Source organism: Leptinotarsa decemlineata, unplaced genomic scaffold (assembly GCF_025532065.1).
Source record: "Leptinotarsa decemlineata unplaced genomic scaffold, Ldec_3_MD MMD2_tig00026340_RagTag_RagTag, whole genome shotgun sequence".
Classification (NCBI taxonomy): Eukaryota; Metazoa; Arthropoda; class Insecta; order Coleoptera; family Chrysomelidae; genus Leptinotarsa; species Leptinotarsa decemlineata.
The window spans coordinates 284,721-303,297 of NW_027412694.1; the positions used below are offsets into that span (position 1 = coordinate 284,721).

The 18,577-nt window shown below is 36.1% G+C and overlaps 2 protein-coding genes across 5 annotated transcripts in view; both read right to left on the minus strand.

Annotated features, from left to right (window-relative positions):
- The window catches only part of LOC111511346 (armadillo repeat-containing protein 2), a 143,294-nt gene that overhangs the window by 69,209 nt on the left and 55,508 nt on the right, over positions 1-18,577 (minus strand). For 3 of the 4 annotated variants that reach the window (XM_074183547.1, XM_074183545.1, XM_074183546.1), the window contains 6 exons: positions 17,762-17,864; positions 17,535-17,707; positions 5,737-5,933; positions 5,483-5,651; positions 5,294-5,431; positions 1,758-1,992 (listed from right to left, as the gene is read on the minus strand). In XM_074183547.1, coding sequence (XP_074039648.1) covers positions 1,758-1,992; positions 5,294-5,431; positions 5,483-5,651; positions 5,737-5,933; positions 17,535-17,707; positions 17,762-17,864 — 1,015 coding nt within the window. The remainder of the gene's footprint in view (positions 1-1,757; positions 1,993-5,293; positions 5,432-5,482; positions 5,652-5,736; positions 5,934-17,534; positions 17,708-17,761; positions 17,865-18,577) is intronic. The other variant, XM_074183548.1, reaches the window with a different exon arrangement.
- On the minus strand, positions 14,382-15,773 carry LOC141485899 (uncharacterized). Its single transcript, XM_074183551.1, has 3 exons — positions 15,570-15,773; positions 14,967-15,511; positions 14,382-14,518 (listed from the first exon to the last, which is right to left on the minus strand). The coding sequence occupies exons 2-3, from the start codon at positions 15,463-15,465 to the stop codon at positions 14,511-14,513; spliced, it is 507 nt and encodes a 168-aa protein (XP_074039652.1). The 5' UTR covers positions 15,466-15,511; positions 15,570-15,773; the 3' UTR covers positions 14,382-14,510.

An 18,577-nucleotide genomic window follows, 5' to 3' on the forward strand; every position in this document is an offset into this window, starting at 1 on the left:
GCCCGCTTCTTAAATACCATAATCCACGTCGCCTGCGCATCACCGTAGAGAGTGAGGGTAGGTAAGGACACATCGATGCATCCACTAGAGATGCCTGACGTCACAGCCAAGCCCATCTCCCAATTTGATGCGATAACAGTTGCCGGCACGAGCAAGCAGTGGTCGTTGCGCTCTCGGAGAAGGCAGACGTTTGCACAGTTCTCGCCCGCCTGCGTGTCACCATCAATAGCGAGGGTAGGGTGATGCGTTACGTCACATCATTCACTGCTTCGAGAGCGATACGAACAAGCAATTGTCGTTGCGCTCTCGGAGAGGACAGACGTTAGCACAGTCCTCGCCCGCCTGCGTGTCACCATTGATGGCGAGTCTAGGGCGTTACGTCACATCCTTCACTACATCGAGGGAGGTGAGAGCAGACCGATGAATACGCATTACTCTGCCACACGTCGTGGAGTGAACATGTTGCTCTCTAGCCGTTGAACGGTTATTGCTGTGACGTCACTCCACTACTAACTTGGTGCCCTCACACCGATGGAGCATTCATTACTTGGAGGATCTTCGAAGTATGCAGACGTATGTTTGTACATAGACAAACAAGCACATGATGAAACCCTGTACCGTGCATTCTCTTACACACACACACACACACATACACACACAAAATCTCATATGAAAAAAAAATCTGAACGATCCATGCACCAGACACTTCAAGGTCACAACGCCTTGACTTCACTGCACAACAAAAAAAAGCAAATAACACGTCATATTGGTGGGGGGAGTATTAGAACCGGGAAAAAATTTCTGAACGATCCATACACCACACCCTTCAAGGTCACATCACATTGACTTCACCAAACAACAACCAATAAAAAAGCAATTAATACGTCATAGTGGTGGGGGGAGGCTTAGAACCGGCTCAAATCTCCTACTTACTCTGGTTTTATGTCATTTTCGGATGATGACGGCAGGAAACTTCACATGGTTCTTTATGCGTTGTGGCTCTTTGACGAATCTCTGACCCTTTTCCTCATACGAATTCTATAATTAGTAAGTTTCTAGAACTACTGGGTTTTATACCAGGAATTATATAAATCTGAATGTATAAACTTGCCTATGTTGGATCGATTCTAAATATGCATCCACTGTATGGCACCCTTATTATTCTGTACATGTAAATGAAATAGAGAATCAGTTCAGAATTGATTTTTACATGATCTGTGCATACCAATTAGGATGTATGTGGGGTACTTACGGATATAATACAACCTTAACTATTTTGAATCTAGTCACTCTAGAGGAAAGTCGGATTAGAAAAGATTTGTTACTTCCACAAAAAATCTTGGCAGGTGATCTTAACTGTTCGGATCTGTTATCCACTTTGTTATTCAGAATTCTGATCGAAACAACTCGGAGCCTTACCACTAATTAGAGATATTTCAACATAATGTCACGACTCATGCGGCTTGGAATTTCTTTTAAGGGTGAACTCGTTGGGATTAGCTTTCCTCAATTGAAAAAATCACTGTCTCTAAATTTTTCATGCCCTGTACCTACTTTACTCGAATTGAACTGTTAGGTTAGGTAGAATTTGTGTTTATTATATAATTTTTTTCAAAACATTTCCCAGACTTATAAATAAATACGTCATAGAGAATGTGTAGTATTCTGCTTGCGAGAAAAGGTCATTACTCGCTTAAATGATTCATTCTCAAGAGTAAAAAAATTTCTCGTTTGTTGAATAATAAAATATTTCTTACCTTCAACTATATCAACCTGCTTCACATGGAAAATGTCAACTTCTAATTCACTTGTATAATAATATGATAAATTATTCAGTGTACTGAGAATAGACAAAACTAATTCTTCATTTTTCTTAAAGGGATTACTGATGAGTACTTTGAGTATTTCGTCAATCAGCTGGTTTCCATATTTCTCATTCATTGCCTTTCCGATCTCCGGATTAATGACGATATTTGCGATAACTCTGATTATCTGAAATACATTGAATAGTAATTGATGTGAATAATGGAATATTAAAGAATGTAAACATTGACATTTACATAACTGCGTCATGTAGTAACTGACCGTCGATCTGAAAGCGATTCCTTCATACTCCTAATGATATATCTATAATAATCCTAATTATTTTTCCGCAAGAAAAATTCACATTCTCTGTATATGGGAGCGTTCAGCCGAAGGAATTAGGTACTTTTAAAATCAGTTTGGTAGCGCGAGAGTTGCTGCCACCAGATCAGAAAAGTTTGGATTCCGTTCTGATCACACAGTTTTGGAATTAGTGGTTGGCTTGGTCAACTGATGAATTATTCATTTTTCTACCTTCGCAGAGCGGAACGGCGTGGTTATGCCACCAATTAAGATGATTAGAGTCTAAACACTATGAACATAAATAAAGCAATATTGATAATCTTCTCTTATCTCTGATTTACTGAATATTATTATAACAGGGAGCAATTAGAAAGAAAAATGTATAAACGTAACCATGTGAAATTCTCTAAGAAAACCTCAATAAAATAAATACAGTATTATTCCTACAACAATCTAATTGAAATCACTCAGGACAAAAGTATGTCTTGCCTACTTTTTAATAGAATGGCTATAAAAATAAAATGAAATACATCTATGAGGAATTAAGAGAACCATTTAATCGTTCCTCCCTGTATAACGTTCATCATACGCTATAACCTAATAATAAAAAAGAAAACAAGATTGAAGATACGCTTACTAATTAAATCGAAGATGGAACTCTCCTGAAGCTCAACAACAAGCAAAAGCCACTTTCACCCAAACTAAATTTTTCCTCAATCAACTATACCGCAATAAACCGCGAATGAACACCGATATCAAAATCACTTCGCGAATTCCCTTAATAATTTCTCCACGCTACTGATTTCTTTACCTCAAGTCAGCTAAACCTGAATGAACCGCGAATAATTATTATCCTCATAACAAAGATCAACAGGCGACCTTCTATCGTATGTCATCCATATTTGAGAATCGAGAAACATGGAGAATCAAGAGCTGTAGCGCTTGATATTTCTAAGGCCTTTGACCGTGTGTAGCATGAGGGTTTGCTGGCCCAACTTCGATGCTATGGCTTATCGGATCATTTCTGTGTATGGCTCTTCAGCTTCCTGAAATAACGTTCCCTGCAAGTGGCCGTCGATGGATTCTCTCGAATACTTCCACCATTAACGCTGGTGTTTCTCAGGGATCCATATTGTCTTCAACCCTATTTTTATTGAATATCAACGACTTATTGGAAACAACCAAAGAATCCAATATACAGCTTTGCTGACAAGAGCACACTTGTCTAATCATTCCTTTTGGATTCCAGAACATCAGCTACGGAGGCACATCTTACCCGGCAGCACGAGGTTGCATATCTTAATGGGGATCTAGAAGTGATTTCGAATTGGGGTGAAAGTAAACAGATTCAATTCAATGCCACAAAAATTCAGGCATCGGTGTTCTCCAAGAATGTCTCTGAACCGGATATAATAATGTCAGGCCAGACAATTCCGCTTTTTGCTTCGATGAGTTTGTTGGGAGGTAAAATAAACACCAATATGTTTTAGCACACTCATGTCGCTGGAATTGCAACGGCTGCTTCTCAAAACCAACAGTGTTCCGAACCAGAAAACTGTACACACCTGAGCAACTTTTGATGCTTTATAAAGCTCAGATCATACTTTCCTTTGGAGTATTGTTCTCATGTATAGAGCTCTGCCCCCAAACATACCCTGAAGTTGCTGGATTCCATCCAGAAAAAACCCATCCCCATGATTGTAGACACAAACATCACGCTCAACCTTGATAGCCTGGAACATCGACGATAGTTGGAGATTTGTCTCTCTCCTATAGATACTTTCACGGGAGGTATTCAAGTGACTTGGCACATTTGATTCCACCATATCTGAAATACGCAACGGACTGTGGCTGCTCAACGTTTTGAAGTTCAACTCAGTACGCCTCGAACTCCGTTGTTTAAGAACTCTTTCAGCTGAAGAACTGCGTTCATTTGGAATTCATTTTCTGAGAACGTTTTTTCAAATGGCTTTGAACTCCAGCGATTCAAATACAATTTGAATCGCTTCTTTCGCACAGGCACCGCTCTGAGAACACCTTAAGTATTTTCCTGTAGTGCTTGTGTTTTGCCTTAAAAAAAACAAAATCGCGTCGCAAAACAGAGACTTGAAATCCGTATTTCAATCTCTCAGGAATTTCCCCAGGAATCCCCCAGGGGTCCAACCGACCCGGTCGAGAGCTTCAGGGTCCGCGCACGACTGACAATTCTTTTTTTTATTTTTTCCAGAAACGTTTCAGACAAAAAATTTTGTTAGGGGATGCAATTCAAATTCCCCTGGAAATTTCGTACCAATTAGAATGAGTAGAATTATTTTCCAGATTCATACACTTAACGGCCTCTTCAAATCCGGTGGATAAGTCCGCAAGAATTACCGACAAGTGTCCACTATTTCTAATGAAGTGAGCCTGCTACTCATATCTGGATGTCACTCGTATCACTATTTTGATATTTTTCTTCAGTTTCTAGCATTTATTTAATTATCATGTCGTTAAAATTAACGATGTTTAGTCTCGTCTGACATCTGACCTCTTCATGAAATAAATTTCGTTTCTTCAATAGATACTTTTGATTACCTCTTTATGATTATTTTTATTGGGGTTTACAGTCGATAAGATATTTTCGACCCTTACGAATAGTGAAGTTGATTGAAGCAGTTAATTTTAACGAAGTGGCTCTGTCGTATTTGATCATAAGAGCTTTGCTGAAAACTGATAAGGTTCCCTCCACATGTGTTTTGGAATTAATATTTTACAAAAATAATACACCCACCTTATACTTTGTTATAGTGGAAGCTATTACCCGGATTTGTTTGCCGTAGCCTGCAGCTCAAAGATTAGACGAAGTGCTCGTGTTGTCCGAACAACAGATACTACATTCAAAGTTTTATTTCCAATTTTATTCCACTGATGGTGGTGATGGTAATCAAAATCAATGAAGTTTGGCTACTAAATTACACTCGTAAGAAGAGGTCGTTTAATTCAACCAATCGATGGACTGAAACCGTAGACCCAAACCTTGAGTACCTACTGTGAGGATAATCTGAGCACATCATCGGTTGCCTCATCGCCTTCGATGTCTACCTTTGTTGTAGATGAAACGATAGGCATAAAAAACTGCAGAGCATGACCAACAAACTGGGAAAAGAACTTTGACACAAAGCATCATCTAATTTGTGAATGATTTTACCTTGATCATCACATCTTCTGGATTACTAATGAAAGCCCCATAGGTTTCAGATTTAATCGAACAATTCTTAAGTGTGCGTTCCAAATATATTTTCCACAAATTCAGAAGACTCTCCACGGAATTCTCTTCATAGTAGAACTGGAACGTAAGTTTAGTTAATGAATCTTTAAGGGAATGTTATAATTGTACCTTTACTCTAGTGTTGTCGATCTTTGCAACAATGTTTCCCAAGGTGTACGCCAAACGAACTACTATTTCTTCACTACCAGGATACTTTTCAAACAAAATGATCATTATTTTGTAGATTTTTTTGTAGTCAATTAGGGCGTCACAGCAACATTCGTTGGTTGAAATTATGCTTTAAAAGAATGTTTTATATCAAGCATAAATCCTACTTTTGACATTTTCTTGAAAATGAAATTAAATCTATCATGGCAAGTTACCTCAGTGTTCTTGAAATATTAGCCACAGTATCCAGATCTGCTGAAAATAACTCCATCGTTTGACAAAGTTGTGAAATGGCTCCGCATGATATGAAGGTTTCATAGATATGTTCTTCAGATACTAAATTTCTTAAAGCACCCGTTAGTTGAAATAAAGCATGATTGGTCTGTTCTGGCATGGAACTTATCTCTAATTTCTGAAAGAAATTATAAGTTGTTTAGTTTTTTCTTCATTTTTTGTTTGAAATGGAGATTGCCATTTATCGTTATAGAATTGGACATAATAATATATTAGTTAATGAAATTCCAACCGTAAAAAGGTATGGTATGACGAAACACGTGTTGCGTTTATTTACTGTTTAGTGTAAATCTCACCCAGTGTTTTTTGAATACGTTATGGATTTTCATCAAGTATTGGACGATTCCATCATATATCCAACCTTTTTGATATTGTAACCAGATGGTTATACCTAATAGCAGAGACAGATGTCTCAAGTATACTTGTGAATTGGTTTTAAATCGTTTGTACACTGGCATGCCCTCCCTCATGATATAATTTAGAAATTTCGAATTTGACAGGGAAATAGTTACGCTAACTACGGTAGATATGATGTCATTTAACCAATCTGGCAAATCCGCATTCGTTAGTTCGTCGAGCTCATGATCTATGCATTCTATGTTGTGATTTACCGCTCAATAAATGTCAATATTTTACTTGTTTCCTAGAAGTAATATCGCATTGTACCTGATTGTTTATTAAAATTCACCTGTTCCACCAAATTCATTAATACCTATTTTTAAATGTAGGACTTTGTAGAATACTTTGATGTACTAATAGGTAACTGATGAAGCTACCGTGTAACGAAATACGGCAAAGACGCATTTATTAATTCGTTGAGATTATGTTATATGCTGTAATTCACCGCCCAATACTTATATTTAAAATAAAAAACCTTCACACAAACTTGTGATGATTATAAACAATTAATAAGAAACGTAAATTGGTAGTTGTCTGTTCGATGCACCGGGGTACCTACTTTTAGCTTGGTGAGTGATTCAGTTAGAATTACGTATTTTGGTGCAATATGTATGACACACAAATCATTATGGTTGCCAAATTGCACAAATGTGTTTTAAATATGGAAATGTGACACTCTGACGTTACACAGATTCTTTGAATCTTCCGAAATTTGTTACGCTATAATTACTTATTAAGGGAGAGAGAGGGAGATTATCAGAGATATTCTACGAATGAACGAAAAAAATCTGAATTTTATTGGTTCAGACTTCTATTGTCTGATATAAAAAAAACTAATTACTATAGTTTATTGTATGATTTTCACTATAAGGGGTTTTACAAAAAACGCGCCACGTGAGTAGAGTAGCTATGAGGACATGGGGCAAATGGCAACACCGCCTTATGGGAAATACCATGTAGATTTGGAGAAAAAGCCAAGCTCCGTTTTGGAAATTTTCTTCCCAACATGGGAATCTCCATAAGACAGTGTTGTCAGATTTCCCCATATCCACAAGATTTCATACACCATTCAGATGTCGCACGATCCACTGTATTGAAAATAAAAATAAAATAACTCTGCGCGCTCGACCCAATACTATCTAGCATTGAAGATGAAATTCAGTCATTGCCACCCTCGTGTGGGTTGAATAATTTTCCAAACGACCTGTTCCATATTAAAAAGTAGGGTCTGTGTGTGTGAACGGCCGAAAGCCTTGATGTTGTAATCGATTTAAGACAGGTGTTGAAGTAGTGTGAAGTGAGAAGATTAAATAACGTGCATTTGATAAACAATACTGTAATATCTCGTGAAGTATTAACCTAAAAATTATCAACTTGAGTTGTGTCAAGGTAAGGTTAAGACGAATTGTAATTTGAGGCATAGGTGTTCAAGTAGTATGAACTGAAGATGGTAAATAACGTACCTTCGTATTGATAATACATATTGTCGAATCTCGTGAAGTATTAACCTGAAAATTATCAACTTGAGTTGTGCCAAGGTAAGGTTAGGACGAATTGTAATTTAGGACATAGGTGTTGAAGTAGTATGCACTGAAGAGAGTAACTAACGTGCATGTGTAGATATTGTCGAATCTCGTGAAGTATTAATCTGAAAATTCTCAACTTGAGCTATGCAAAGGTAAGGTTAGGGCGGATTGAAATTGATGAGAAATAAGAGTTCAGAGAGTGAATTTTTCTTGTTTGTAACTAACCAATGGAATTTAAGATCTGAATCTTGTGCAATGTTGTAATCATTGTGACGAATGAAAAAACAGTTATTATTTAGGTATATTTTATGTAGGGAAAACACGGAAAAGATTGAAATTGAATTACAGAATACATATTCGGAAGAGAAATATTTTAGGATTGAGAAAATCTTGGGGTTTGGTTAGAATTTAAAAATTGTCTGAAGAGACAACTGCTTTGATGAGCCGATTTTCTATAGTTTGTACCTGTATTTCTTGGTTACGTATAACAAAAAACTTGTCGATTTTGATATTGCACGTAGCTTTTGCATTCCGTTACGACCTTCACAGTATATGACATCGGCGTAACTATAACTGGAAAGTAAAATATGCCATTACTTTGATCGAAAATAAATTCATTCACCTCTCATTACCAGATTTAGCCGCCAAGTTTGCTTTGAATTTGAAATAAATGCAAGGTTATTATCTGTCAACGTCTTACTAGGCGAATGTGTGTGAGGTACCCAAAATAGATGCGTAGACTCAACACAACATTTTACAGGAGAACGGACTGACATTTTTCACGCACATGCATGTCTAACACGAACTACCACATATTTGATAATGATTCGAAATGCTACACCATAATTTTTTGAAATTTAATTACATCATAATTTGAAGCAACATAGTAGATGATATTGACGTAACTTCAACTGAAATGTGTGTATCAACTCACTTTGGTCTCTTTTTCCCCACACATTTGCCTGATCTGATGGTGAAGTTTGGTTTAACCTTGAAACTGAATGCTAGGTTTTTCTCGAGGGTCGAGTTTTCATGTATGCCGATGACACAACAATCATTGTGACGTCCTCATGTCTAAATGAAATTGAAAATAAACAAAACTAGTAATCAATTAATTCGAATGTTGGTGTAGAAACAATCATTTATTAAATAATGAAGATAAAACAACATTTATCCTATTTTCAAGTATCAGCGTCCTCTCCAAATAAATCTAGGTTTCGAAACAACAGAATATACAAAATTTCTTGGAACACAACTTGACAATAAATTGTCTTTCAATAATCACATCGAATACTTGTGTACTTATCTGAAAATAATGTATTTTGCCTTCCTGACAATGAAATTCAATTATTTGAGACATAATCTCTTGAATATATACTATGGTCTAGTGTATTTTGAGCTTAATATAAATATTACCATTGGGGAATACTCATCAGAAATGAATGGAATCTTTATAATGCAATTGCAATGCAATTAGACTAACTTTTGATCTCAAATACAGAGAATCTTGTAAGAAAACATTCCAAGACAAAAAAATTTTCACATTACCGTGTATTTATCTTCACAAAATATTAAGCTACGTTCATGACCATTCCCATTTGCTAACAAGAAATGAGGAAATTCACTATCATCAGGAAAAAATAAACCGTAATGACTACAAAGGTTCGCCACTTTATGCCGGGGCAAAATATTTTAACTTATTACCTACCACACAGCATCAGAAGTGAAACAAATTTTCTCAAATTCAAGATAAAAGTCAAAGACTTTTTTGGTAACAAGTTGTTTTTACTCCCTGAAAGAGTATGAAAATAATATTTTTGTGTAACATGTGCTGTTATTGACATAAGTTATATTAGATAAAATATCTGTTGTAAAATGTGACGTGTCATATATACATTCATGTATCAAAAATGAATAATAAAATTTGACTTTGACTTCTCCGCCAATGTCATGCTAGACGGAAATTTGTAGACATGTAGTGTCAACACTTGACATCTCACAAGAGAACAGACTGATATTTTTCACACATATGCATGCCCTACATAAACTTCCGCATGCCTAAAAACGATGTAATAATTAAAAATGTCACAGTACGTTTTTCTTTTCGAAACATAATTTATTACAAATCTGAAGCCATATAGTAGATGATATTGATATGATTTCAACTGAAAAGCAGTTTGGTTTGAGATTGAAACTGAACGTGAGTTTATTCACTGTCAAGGTTATGCTATACGGAAATTTGCGAAGTTTCCGAAAGAGATGCGTAGGGCCAACACATGCAGTAGAATAGATTGATATTTCTCACACATGCATATGCTTGCTTAACAAGAACTTTCACGTATTGCAATACAATCTAATCGTTTGAAATGCAACACTATATTGCAATATCTGACCGTACCCAATATTATCCAAGATTTAAGCCAATATACCATATGAGGTGTGTATTCAACTGAAAAGGAGGTATTTCCACACTTCGACCTGAAAACTGATTAAGTGTGATCTTCAACTTGAAAACGAGGTCATTTTCTGTCGATATCCTGCCATACGGGTCTGTTAGCCCCCAGATATTACATAATGCACATATTTTTCGCACATTCACACGCATGCTTCACACCAACTTTTTCATGTTGTATTATGATGTATCCATCAGAAGTGCAACACTAGGAGTTTGATACAAACTAGCATTGAATTCCAGTTGTTCCAGTGAGTTGGATTCGACCTAATATCGATACTTACGATCACTGTAGGCTAAAGAAGGCGAACAAAAGTATCTCAAAGACTTTTCAGTTCAATTTATTCAATTTGAAGTGGTGGAATAAACTTCCAATCAATTTCGTGAGATAACATCTTCCTCTTGATCAAATCTTCGTCTAAATTTCTGATTATCTCGTTCAATTCTCGGTTTGCTGAAGTAAGATTTGAACCATTGTCGCTCCAAATTGATAAAGGCTGTCCCCTCCTAGAAATGAATCTCCTTATTGCTAAAATCGCTGAATCTGTGGTGAGAGATTCTGCGATCTCTATATGGATAGCTCTAATTGAAAGACATGTGAAGATTACCCCATAACTTTTTTCTTTTCTTCGTCCAATAGAAACTTCCATGGGTCCAAAATAATCCATTCCAGTATAGGTGAATGCTCTAGGTGGTTTCTGCAGTCGTTGCTCTGGAAGTTGTCCCATTGCAGGAATCTGAGCTTTTGTTCTTCTTATGCTACAGAAATTGCAAAACCTTATTGTTTTAGTTACCAGTTTTCTGGCCTGCAGTATCCAAAATCTTTGCCTTATTTCATTTAGAGTTTGTTGTAGAGTTTGTTTTTTGAATGATAAAATTGAACAAGTAATCTAGTAAATGTGTGTTTATTGTCTAGTATGATTGGCCTCTTTGCTTGAGGAGAGAGCTCTGTAGAGTTATCTGTTCTTCCTCCCAAACAAATAATATCATCTTCCATATACGGTGACTATTGATAAAGTTTGCTTGATTTTTGTATAGGTCTATTTTTCATCAGAAGATGGTATTCTTGTAAAAAACAATCCTCTTGCACTTTCCTATTCCAAATTCTTTCTGCTCTGTTCAATTCTTCAATTGTCAATTCTTGTTTTTGGAGATTTTTGCCAAGTTGTTTGATATTATGTTGAAATCTGAAAACATAGGCTGTGCTTCTTATCAATTTCATGTAGTCAGAAAATCTTGTGATGTCTGATAAATATTCAATTCTATGTGAAACTGTCAATAATATGAATTAATGTTTAAGTTCGAAGGTATCTGGTTTTTCTTGAATTTCTTCGTCCTTGTCTATTCTTTTTTGTTCCATTGGCAAAAATTCTCGTTTATTGTATAAAAATTCCGGACCTTGAAACCACTGACTGTTTTCTTGTAGATTTATGTCTTTTGTATCTCGAGTAGCTTCATCTGCTATATTCAGATTAGAAGGAATCCAATGCCAGTCAGGAATTTTCGTGTTCTCCTGAATCTCGCCCACTCGATGCGTAATAAAAGTTTTGAACATTCTTGGTTCTGATCTCAACCAACACAAAACCGTTTTCGAGTCTGTCCAAAAGTGAATGAATGTTCTTTCCTTATTGTCATTGCCAATCTGGAACCCATTACAGCGGCTTGAAGTTCCAAACGTGGAATTGTTATTGGCTTTAGAGGTGCTACTTGCGTCCTTGCCATCACCAAAGAGACATGAATGTTTTCGTTCTTCTCAAATCTGAAATAACCTACTGCCGAAAACGCTTGCTCACTCGCGTCACAAAAGATGTGAAGCTGTAAATTAAAATCATAAATGAAGTTCAATGCATAACACCTAGGTATCTTGAGATCTTCAATTTTTGAAAATACATCAATCCATTTCTCCCATTTTATATTCTGATTATGAGTTATCTCATCATCCCAACCTATGCCACTTCTCCATATATCCTGTAAAAGAATTTTTGCTCTAATGACATAGTGTGCGAGGAGTCCTAGAGGATCATAAAGAGACATCACTATTTTGAGGATCTGCCTCTTTGTTGGATTTTTTCCTTTCGAAATTATTTTTTTCATTTTTGAAGAATTCAAAGAAAACGCCAAATGATCGGATGATGGAATCCATTTCAAACCGAGAATTCTCTGCGACAAATTGTTTCTTTCTTGCAGAAGTTTTTCATCACCCCTAAGTTCTTCTGGAATATGTCTATAAACTTCTTTTGAATTGCATACCCAACCTCTCAGTTCAAATCCTCCTTGTCTGTGGATGAAAATGACTTCCTTTATGAGGCGAATAGCTTCTTCCTCTGTGTACACACTGTCCAGATAATCATCCATATAATGCCTATTTATTATTCCATTCACAGCTTGAGGATACTTATTCTGGAACTCTAATGCATTTAGATTTTTAATATATTGTGCCGAAAAAGGCGAGCCCACAGAACCAAAAATTAGCACCTTCATTCCATAGGTGCTAGGTTCTTCATTGGAATTATTTCTCCAGAGAAATCGTTGTCCAGCACGATCTTCTTTTCTGATAACTATTCTGTGGAACATATCTCGAATATCTGCTGAGAAAGCTACATCTTTCTCTCTGTATTTGAAAATAACTCCAACAAGAGAATTCAATAAATCAGGTCCTCTCAATAAAAAATCATTCAAACATTTCCCTTCTACCTTGGCAGCCGCATCAAAGACGAACCTCAATTTGCCGGGTTTATTTTCATTTATGACTCCAAAATGTGGCAAATACCATACCTTACTTGATAATTCATTTCCTTCTATCACTTTCTCTGCATAGTCTTTCTCTAAATATTCTTCTATTTTCTGTTTGAAGGTCATAGTGAATTCCAAATCTCTAGTCATTCTTCTTTCAAGATACTGAAGTCTTTGAAGAGCTTTATACTTACTTTCTGGTAAAGTTGAACTATCATCTCTCCATAACAAACCAGTTTCCCAACGGTCTCCATCCCCTATTCTTCTTGAAACTGATTCTATTATTTGAACTGCTTTTTTGTCTTCCGAATTCATTGATCTATCTTCAGAAATTTTGACGCCAAATGACTTCGTGGAAAAATAATTCTTGATTTCTTCATGTAATTTTTCATCACAGTTCATCTGATTATGGAAAATATGAAGAACAGTATTGCTATCTTGTCTACCTCTGAATTCTCTCAAATTTCCATGTGCTATCCATCCCAATTTAGTTTTTGATAACGCTGGCGAGTTCTTAGGACCTTCAATTACTTCTCGACTAGTGATTAGATCCCAGTTATCTTGTCCTATCAACAATTGCGGTTTTGCTTGAGCCATACTAGCAAAATCTATATATTCCAGATGGCTCCATTTTTCTTTTAGTCTTTTTCCATCAACCGTTTGCCTAGGAAGATCCATGTCTTTCACTGTATATGCATTTTTCATCTGATAAAATGTGGTCCTATTTTTGTCAGCTATTTCAAAACTTACTTTTTTTGAAAATAATCTCTTGCAAGTGTCTTCGTGGGTCCACTTCAAACCTAACTCTGTTTCTTCGCCAACGAGGTTCATCTTGTCTGCTAAATCTTGATCAAGAAGAGTTACCGTTGAAGCTTCGTCAAATAATGCATAAATTTCAAGTTCATTCTAAGAAGATATTATTATAACCGGAGCGATTTTCAATAAAATTTCTGTACTGAATGATTTTGTGGTATGAGCAATTATTTCTAGACTAACAGTATCATTTTTCTCCTTATTTTTATCAAATGCGTCATTATGAAGACTTTTATGATGTATTTTTTCACAGTTGTTTACCCCACATTTCTTTTTGTTACGACAAAATTTTATTTTGTGAGATGTTCCCAAACAAGAAAAACATATACCATTACTTTTTACGAAATCCCATTTTTTGTCTATCGAGAGATCCAAAAAAGTTTTGCATTTATCTATTATATGTTTCTCTTCACACATGATACATTTGCGAACTGAAGTACTCTTCTCTTGAGAAGTAACAAGAGTTATTTTGAATCTCTCTTTATGAGGCTGATTTTGAGAGAACTTACCAGATACCTGATTTGTAGAAGGCTTACCCACATTCATAGATTGAGCGTAGCTTGCTGCTTCCGACTTTCTCCACAGCCACTTTTTAAATTCTTGTAAAGTGCTCTTACCATTCTTCTCTTTACTTTTTCACCCTATGAAAGCTGCATGTTGTAGGGTAACTTTTGTAGAATTTCCTCCAGAATTTGAGGGCAATCCAAATAGTTCTGCATGTTCATGGTTTCTAGGGTTACCACCAGATTTGATACATCTTCCGCAAAATGTGTCAGAGACCTGAAATCATTATTTTTCATTATAGGAAAATTCTTGACCTTATTGACCAGGCTTTTCACAATCAAATCTGCTCGATCGTATCTACTAATCAAAATGTCGATAATCAGTTTGATTGATGAAATAGATAACAACAATCCCTCCACTGATCGTCTAGCATCCCCTTTCAAAGCTTTCCTCAACCTACACATATTTTCTTCATCTGTTAAACCCCATAAGTTAGTTGTTGAAAGGAATTGTTGATAAAAACTTGGCCATTCAATAGTTTCTCCAGAAAAAATTGGTAAATCTTTGTCAATTGATTGTCTCGCCAACAACTGCCTAATTTCTGCACCTGAAGCTTCTTCATTTTTTCTATAATGTGTATGTCTTGCCCCTGTATTATTTTCGAACGAAGCTCTTGTACTATTATGAGTATTGTCAATTTGACTTTTGTGGAACGACCTCTTACCTGTCATATTCTTGACGTCCGTATTTTGCAACCAATTACGCACTTTCACTTCAGAATCAACAGAAGAAATCTCGTCATCTTTTGAATGATGTGAATTTCTAAACGAAATGTTGTCACCTTCCGAACGGTATGTATTACTTACTCCCAAATCAAATTTCTCACTTAGTCTAGCTTTTTCTAATGCCAACCTATTTTCAATCATTTGCTTTTCCATTTCGAACTGCTTAGACAACAATATAGCCATTTTTTCGTCAGCTTTTACCTGGACTTCCATGAGTTTTCTCATATAAATACTTGCATTGGATCTCACAGATAAAGATACTGAAACCGATTTAGACTGTGCACCATCATTTCTACTGCTTCTACTGGACGAGACTACAGATAACTTGTCTTCTGTGGCATCGCGTTCAGCATTGTCAACTTTTCTAACTTCGCTGATGGTGACATCCTTTTTATGACTCTCGCTTTTTGCTTTGGCAGTCTTGCTACGTGTTTCCATTTTGCCGTTCTCTAGGCTGAAGGACCAGCACAATGTTTATATTTACCTAGAAATGTGCACTATTAATATATCCGCTCGAAGACCGGCACAATGTTTATATTTACCTAGAAATGTGCACTATTAGTATATCCGCTCGAAGACCGGCACAATGTTTATCGTTTCTGAATATACTGCTATAAATAAAACGCAAACTTTTTCCTTTTTCTTCAAAAGCGGTTTTTTATTCTTCTTGTTTACAAAAACTGTCATTCAACTATTTTTCAAAATGTCAAAACAAATACAAAGTGATTCTTATTCAAAATAAAACTCAACAACATGGCAATTTCAACTTCAAATTATCTCGAAAACTAATCGTTACAAAAATTTTATTTTAACAGACTTGTAAAGGTATTCGAAAGACCTTTAAAACAAGGTGCCACTCGACCTACTTTCCTTATCTAAATAAGGGACGTCGAACGCACCCCTCCGAGGGGGTGAATTGAGAAGAATACCCCACATGCACTCAGATTGTGTTCTGTAATGTTTGAACAATGTTCCTCATTCCAATTTTAGAATTCACGATTCAGAGTATATGTTTTTGTTCAAGTAACACTTCATTGTGATATTTTCACTGGACAGTTTACAAAAACGCAACACGTCTTTCGCTATATACTCGTAATAGTTTCACCAAGCGTTTTCATACATCCCATCACATATATGTTTTTAGTTAGGGCATGTACACAAAACTGCGATGTGACGTGATGCGAATGCGCAACGCAGAAAGTTGCGACACGAATTGCTGCGATGCAAATTCTTGCTGCAAGTGGCTCCCTATGGTCACCATTCACCATTCCTTCGACGACCGTCAACCGTACTGGACGTATTTCGAAAACTAGGTCGTGTACAGGTACTAGATGTGGGAGGTGACATGGATCGTAAAAAGAAGTGTGCACTTTTGTTATTGCTTAGGAGATACAGGCAAAAGAAACAAAGAAGATTTTGGGTTCATCCCAATCAATTCGTAAGTTCTTGCGATGCGTAGTGCGAGCTCGCAGATTTTTGCGTTGTGACGTCGCACCGCAGTTTTGTGTACAAGCCCTTACACTTCCCACTATTCAGTTCAAGTAAGGTCAGACCTCTACCCTTGTTACTGTTGATCTACTCTCGATACTCGACATGCTTTAATATCACCTGACATAACTTATTTTCAAATCTAAAGAAATGAACTTTAAATGTTCAAACCCGTCTCGATATACCTACACAGTAGGTTGAATGGACTGACGACTATCAGAAAACAACTACTTCACTGGCTAATACCACGAACGGCGTGAATTATATCCGACAGGCGTCAGTGCAGGAATCTTCACAGAAAATTTCCTGCATATGCAATTGGCAATACAACTGAAAGACCAAATTTCAGATATGCAGTTGGTTATTACCTCGTCCACTAAAAGGAGTGACATTTTTTATGTTTGCTCCAACCTAAGACGAGGAATGAAATACTCTGAAAGAATTTCGATTTTCAATTATGGAATATCATTTACTTTAGGTCTATGATGGTCACTATCTTGCACTGACGAGTGGCTAAGGAGCCCGAAACCGGTCTGCAAGTGTGCCCGTTCCAAAATTGAGGGTCAACTCTTTCAGTTGTATTGCCAATTGTATATGCAGGAAATTTTCTGTGAAGATTCCTGCACTGACGCCTGTCGGATATAATCCAACGCCGTTCGTGGTATTAGCCAGTGGAGTAGTTGTTTTCTGATAGGCGTCAGTCCATTCAACCTACTGTGTGGGTATATCCAAGATGGGCTTGAACATTTAAAGTTCATTTCTTTAGATTTGCTTACTGCTAGTCTTCAAGCATAGCCCACTGACTAATAAGAAAGTTTTCCACTTATTTTCATTTATCGTTCAAAGTTCATCAGGTCCATGAAACAATGAACCCTTCATATAATTAGTAATTCAAATTTAATGGTTTGAAATCAACTTTAAGTTTTACAACTCACATGATTTCTATTCAGTATTTTTCAATACTCAATTCATTCCTGATAGTTCTAAAGGTTTACCTGATTTCAGAAATTTATACTCACCGTCACATTTATTATTTTAATATGCAATACCATAAGTTGCAATATTCCCAGTCCCAAAATTTTTTCCAAGAGCTTTTGATTCATTGTTAGAAACTTGACGGCGCCATATCCGTAAACACAAGCTTCGGCATCATCTAAGGGACTTGACCTACCCAAAGCATCGAGAAACAATTCTGAAAAATACCAGCTTTTAGTTGAGTTTTCAATTCATTCTTTCAGTGACATACCTAACAGATTTTTCTGGAAGAACAAATTGTCATTTTTGTCATCCTTCGCAACTTTGAAAATTAGCTTGCACACTCCACTTAGGTTATTACCTGTTACTTTTAGCTAAAAAATAACAAACCTTCATTAATAGAAGTGGTCTTTTGAAAGGAAATTTGGAAAATGAATTTTTAATCACCCCGAATGAGAAGGACAATGTTAATGCATAGAAAATTTTGATGGGGATGACAACAAGATTAAAATGTAAAGCGTGTTTTCTACTACGAAATGCAATTTCATCGAAAAATCAATTCATTCACATATTGTGATAGCATGAGCGTAACTGTAGTTGAATAATTATCTCAATTCCCAGTGATCAGACAAAAATTTTGTGAAGAAGAGATTATGAATATTTTGAATGAGTGACTGTTGATGACTGAGTGATGACTTCATTCAATAATGTGAAAATACAACTTAAAAACTTTCGGATTCACTAGTTTACTTCACTTTCTCTTGCTTTTGTCTTACGCTTACACTTATCAATGTTAGGAATAGACTGAACTGAACTGAAACGTTCGTTTCACATAAAAAGATTGGTGTTATCAAAATTTTCTCCACATACATCAGTTCTCAATTACTGACTATTCCTATCCAAATGGAACTTTGTCTTTAAGAAAAATAAATTCAATGAAGTATTAGTATCATTTGTAACTTCCTCCAGTGACATCCATCCATCATTGCATTCTCGACACATGTTAGGCAGATGACTACAGAGTCAGTTTGAAATATTGCTATAATGATATTTCAAATCAAACTCTTCACCTATAGAGTTGAAAGAT